This window comes from Octodon degus, unplaced genomic scaffold (assembly GCF_000260255.1).
Source record: "Octodon degus isolate 3935 unplaced genomic scaffold, OctDeg1.0 scaffold00064, whole genome shotgun sequence".
Lineage (NCBI taxonomy): Eukaryota > Metazoa > Chordata > Mammalia > Rodentia > Octodontidae > Octodon > Octodon degus.
The window spans coordinates 6,430,034-6,435,830 of record NW_004524640.1 but is presented as its reverse complement, the minus strand read 5'-3'; the positions used below and the strand labels follow the sequence as shown (position 1 = coordinate 6,435,830).

Sequence of the window (5,797 nt, the reverse complement as noted above, 5' to 3'; positions counted from 1 at the left end):
GGTGAACTTTCCTTCTTCAGAAATCCTGCACATTACAGAGTTTGGCTTGGTTTCTGCACGGAAGACTGTGAAGACTCCAGCACCTTCAGCCTTTTCTAAGCTTCACTTCCACCTGCCTATTGGTATAAAACTGTAACCATTAATTGGGATGCTTGGCTTTAAGTCAATAAATATGGAGGTAGATGCCAATGACTGACGCAAGCAAGGACGTGGTGAAGGATGGCTGCCTGTCTGGAGCCACACCTTTTCCATTCTCTGCCTCGACTCCCATAACATCTCTCCCTACTGCACCTCTCTTCCAAGAGTAGCCACAGCAAATATGTGCACTCACTTTTCTGCGTGAGACAGAAAAGCACCCCAAGAGCAGGGAATTAATATGTAGACCTCATGCCCCATGGTCACATCAAAGGGTAGCAGTAAAGGGCACAGACTCTAGAGCTCGCTGCTCGGGCTTCAGTCTTGGCTCTAGGGATCTTCGACACATTCTGCCATCCCACTATGAAAGCGGTTTCTCATGTGCACAATGCAGATGATGGTGGTATTTGTCGTATAGGACTGCAGAAAGGAGCAATAAACTAATAATGCATGACAAGCTCTTAGTTTGGGGTTAGGTACTGTGATCCAAAATGCCAGGTTAGCTGCCTACCTCGGAGCAAAGAGTCATTCAGAGGCAGGGAACTAGGCCTGATAGCAAGCAGGCAAAAGCTTGATAAACCAACCAGCAGAAGGAGTAGGACTCAAGCTCAAAGAGTGTGGCTGATGAGCAAAGGAAAAAGACAAGGCAGAGGGCCAGGGAGATGGCTGGCTTAGTGGAATAAGCACTTCCCTGGCAAGCGCAAGGACCTGAGTTCAATCCCAGGTAAGACAAGGCAGAAGCAGGAAATAGAACACAACTATAGGGAAAGGACAAAAGCAGACATTCAATGGGGAAAGGGCAGAGGGGATAACATAAGCTAAAGGCAGAGAAAGAAAGTAAAAGGGGGCTGGAAGAGGAAAGAAGAGGAAAAGGAAAACCAAGAACAACACAGGATATAACATTTTAATTTAAAAAGATCTTCTTTGCAGCTTGAGCTGGGTATCAGGAATGTAGAGAGAGAGAACCGAGCGCATAAGAATTCTGCCTACAGAAACAGGAGACCTTGGGGCAGAGGGAGAGGGGAGGGGAGGAGAAAACAGTGGTACTGCAAAAGGACTCCAGTGGCAGGAAGCTCTACATCTTTAGGTTAAGGCAAGTTTACACACTTGCTTAACTTGCCCTTGCCCTTCAAGGCCCCTGTCCAGAATCTCCTGTATAAATCGCTTTACCAACTGCCCTGACCCTTAGTCTCTAAGGTCAGATGTCTGCCTGTGTCTCCTCTCTCTTCCCAAAGTCAAGATGCAGTGGTCTGATCTTCATTTCATTTCACTGAATATTCTAGACATCCTTCACAAGTGAAATTTGGCTCCGAAGTCCGTATTTACAACCTACACGAAACAACAAGAAACTTGCAGAGACCTGCTATTTTAATTATTAAAATATTTATCTTAACAACGCCCTGTCATCTACCACATCTTGATCTTAAAAGCATAAGAGGGTGAAAAAAGGTATATTACTACAGAAATACAATGTGGTAGGGGTCCAATCTGCCTTCCTTATTTAAAAAAAATTCAACTGGAAACAGAAAAAAAATCAGACTAAGGTTTTAAAATAAAATCATTTTTGTAAAAAAAAAAATGCTTTCTCAGTATTATTACTATTAAGTTGTCTGTTTGGTACAAACTACGGTCCCTAATTTAAAGAAGTCGGGAAACTCTAATGGGTCCTCATAAAGGGTCCAAGGAATCGAACCGGCCCCAGCGGTTCTGAAGCGGGGGGGGGGGGGGGGGGGGGGGGCGGTGAGCCTGGGCCGCGGCCGCCGCGCGAGTCACGAAGCCAGAAGCAGAGTGCGTCGCCGCCGGGGACTCAGGAGACTGCAGCAGGCGAGCGGCTCCCGGAGGCGGGAGGAGACGCGACGCCTGCAGCCACGTGACCCCCCTTCCCCGGCCGCCGCCTCCCGCGACCCAGATCCGGCCCCGGAACCCGCACCCAGCGGGGCTGGGGCTGGGGCGGGGAGGGGGAGGGGAGGGGGCGGGGAGGGGGAGGGCGGGGGACACGTAGCCGCCGCCCCTGTCCCCGCTGCGCTCCTGAGCGTGTACGCGGGCGTCCTTCTCCCTAGGCTCACGTGCAATGGCAGTAATTAATGCTTCCGAGATCACCCGGAGAGAATGTAAATATTTTTAGTGCGAGGAAAGCCTGGCTTCCCTACGTCTATCTGGCTCTATAGTCTGTGTCCTCTGTCCCACCCAAAGCAGACCCGGGTAGCGCCAGGAGACCCGGAGTCCCACGGGATGCACCGTTCCCCGGCCGCCCCGCCCAGGGCGCACTTCCCGAGTCCTCCCGGGAACTGTCCCCAGCAGTGAGTCACGCTCCCGGGTGGCGCCAGGGCAGAGCGGCCGGGCCGGTGCCGGTCTGTGCGTCCCCGCGCCGGGCGCCGCGGTGCAGGGCAAGCGAGCGCGCGCGCGCACGGTCCCCCCCGCGCAGTGATGTGGCAGCAGCGCAGGTCGGATCACGTTGCTGGCCCTGTGCTGGTACCCGCTGGAGACAGGATTGGGGGGGAGGCTGTGGAGATGCTGGCGGTAGTAAACGTGGGCTCGGCACACTCCCGGCGTGGCTTATCGCACGGGGCCGGGGGTGGGGACCGGAACCAACGCGGAGTCACCCGAGGCGCCTTGGGGCGCAGAGCTGAGCGGGCGGGCGGGCGAGCAGGGCGTGCGGCGCTGCCTCTCCCCCGCGGCTCCTCTCGGGCCACCCCCGTCCCCCCCCCCCCCCCCCCGTCCCCCCCCCCGCCCGCGTTCCTCCTGGAGCCCGAGAGGCCCCAAAACGTCGTCATCTGCCACAGTGATTAGTGGCACCGCAATTCCGGCTGCTGCGGGAAGTTTAGGTGACCCAGGGACACGGTGTCGGCGAAAGACACATGGAATGCGACATTTTGAACACAGTGATTACATTTTCAGTGCTCTTACATCCTTCAGAGAGTGAATTTCAAGTTGCCCCTTTGGGGGAGGGGGTTAACCTCCAACCTCAGCTCCAAGGGGTCCTCCTCCCCTGGGGCACTGAGCGGTGAGCTAACAAGTCTCCAGAATGTCCTATGCCAGAAGTCTACCCGTAGCGAGGGCTCTTTCCCTTTCCTTTCTCTGGTCCGCAGCGCCGGCCCAGGCGGTGGGAAGGCAGCGAGCCGCGCGCACGCTCCTGCACCGCAGCGCCCACCGAGCCCAGGAAGCCCCGGCTGCCCCGCCGCCTGCCGCCGGCGCCCCCTCCCCCACGCGGACTGCGGCGCCTCTGGAAGACGAATAGCTTGGCCGAAGTTGTTTTTCCTTTCCGGTGGCCCTGATCAGGTGTCCCCGCCCACTCCCGCCGCTCCCCGTCTCCCGACGCCCCCTCCCGGCCCGGCCCCTCCTCCCCCGCCCCCCTCCGGGCTGGACCGCGGATGGTACGTTCCGCACGTGAGCTGGGTGCTGGTCTGGCCGGCGACGCGCGTGCCCTGTGGCCAAACACTGCCCCGAGTGAGAGCAAACTACCAGCGCAGTGGGGCCGGCGCGAGTGTGTGCGCGTGTGTGAGCGCGCGTGTGTGCGAGCGAGCGCGGGGGGCGGGGGACCAACTGGTTCACACTTTCAACGCTGCACCGAAGAGGGAGAGAGAAAGCAAGACTGGAGACGCACAGATTCCCCCAACATCTCCCAAGGCTACCGTCCCACAGATTATAGAGCAGAGCCCCAAAAATCGAAACGGAGGACCCGGACCGCGATTGAACATGGACGAAGGAATTCCTCATTTGCAAGAGAGACAGTTACTGGAACATAGAGATTTTATAGGGTAAGGTGCACGCACCCTTGCGAATATCTGCCTGGGCTCCGGTTTGATTTTTTTCTTTTTTTTTCCTCCATAAAGTGGTATGGAGCGGGTTAGGGCAGAGCCCCTCCCGGAATGAGTGCCTGATGCTGGTTTCTATGTTGCAGATTGGACTATTCCTCTTTGTATATGTGTAAACCCAAAAGGAACATGAAGCGAGACGACAGCAAGGTAAGTTTCCAATGTTTCCCATACCCTGCCTGGACAGTTAATTAGGGCCATGGATTTCACAGCAGAGCTCTGCCCGCAAATATATTCTAGCCCCAGAGCTCCTCCAACTGTGAATTTTAAGTGGCTTGCTGGATACTCTCGGGGGCATATTAAACATCATACCTGAATTTAAATTGCAGTTCAGAGCAGTCCAGAGCAAAGAGGTTTCTTGGGCTAGTTTATCACATAGTATGGGGGGGGGGGGCGGCCACTGAGTGAATGTTTAGCTGACTGTTCTCTTTTTTCACCACTCAACATATTAAGGATACCTACAAATTACCGCACAGATTAATAGAAAAGAAAAGAAGAGACCGAATTAATGAATGCATTGCACAGCTGAAAGATTTACTGCCTGAACATCTGAAATTGACAGTAAGATGCACATTTTCCTTCTTTGCTGCTCTCCTCCCAGGGTGTGTTAGGACTGGTAGGACTCCCAGAGAGACAGTAAATGTAAATAGTAGAGGCCTGACTTCCAACTTGTGCTATCATGTACAGTTTCCCACAGACTTGGGGCAAGAAATCCTGTAGGACCTGGTGTTGAGGCAAGCTCGAGAAGCGTTAAGCACAGGACTTCTTTCCAAGTGTTTGCCTAAGTTGCTGTGCTGAATGGAGAGAGCCAATCAAGCCAAGTGTGTGTTTCTAAGTAACCAAGCGCCCCCTTCTCTTTTGCACACTGCAGACGCTGGGGCATCTGGAGAAAGCGGTAGTCTTGGAATTAACTTTGAAACACTTAAAAGCTTTAACAGCCTTAACCGAGCAGCAGCATCAGAAGATAATTGCTTTACAGAATGGTAAGTCAGCTCAGGGAAGCCAGCCTACCCTGATAAAGCGGGCAGTCACAGGATAACGGGGTTAGGAAACACCCCCCCCCCCCGGCTTTCTCACTTGTGAAAATTGCATATACTTTGCCTTCATTGGAGAATGCCCATTTCCCGAAGCATCCTAGAGGCTGTGGGCAGAACTCGGGGGAATCAGATTTATATTTAAAGTGGCGGTTTTTCATCTGGGAGAAGAGCGCCCCCTCTCCGCGCTGCTCCCTGGCCCGGCCACCCCCGCCTCCCGGCAACCGGTGGCTTGTATCGCTGAAATACCGAGGAAAAACCGAGAGCACTTTAGTCAGTGCAGGGCCCACGTGACAAGCAGATGTTTTAACGTGGGTATTTGTCTTCTTGCCTCTGTCCCTCGGTCCACCACCCCCATCCCTTGTTCCCCCCAGGGGAGCGATCTCTGAAGTCGCCCATTCAGTCCGACTTGGATGTTTTCCATTCGGGATTTCAAACATGCGCCAAAGAAGTCTTGCAATACCTCGCCCGGTTTGAGAGCTGGACACCCAGGGAGCCGCGGTGCGCCCAGCTCATCAACCACTTGCACGCCGTGGCCACCCAGTTCTTGCCCACCCCCCAGCTGTTGACTCAACAGGTTCCTCTGGGCAAAGGCGGGGGCGCTGCTTCAGCGACCGCCCCCGTGGGGTCCCTGGAGCGCGCGACGCAGAAGCTGGAGCCCCTCGCCCACTGCGTGCCCGTCATCCAGCGGACTCAGCCCGGCGCCGAGCTCGCCGCCGAGCACGACACGGACACGGACAGCGGCTACGGCGGCGAGGCCGAGGCGCGGCCGGAGCGCGAGCGGGGCAGGGGCGCGGGGGCGAGCCGCGTCAC

The 5,797-nt window shown here is 55.5% G+C and overlaps 1 protein-coding gene across 1 annotated transcript in view; it reads left to right on the top strand.

Annotated features, from left to right (window-relative positions):
• Nucleotides 1–2,866: 2,866 nt before the first annotated feature.
• The window catches only part of Bhlhe41 (basic helix-loop-helix family member e41), a 5,228-nt gene continuing 2,297 nt past the window's right edge, over nucleotides 2,867–5,797 (top strand). The window contains 5 exon segments of the mRNA XM_023719021.1: nucleotides 2,867–3,893; nucleotides 4,037–4,100; nucleotides 4,404–4,511; nucleotides 4,822–4,933; nucleotides 5,359–5,796. Of these exon segments, the coding sequence (XP_023574789.1) occupies nucleotides 3,832–3,893; nucleotides 4,037–4,100; nucleotides 4,404–4,511; nucleotides 4,822–4,933; nucleotides 5,359–5,796 (784 nt within the window). The 5' untranslated portion in view covers nucleotides 2,867–3,831.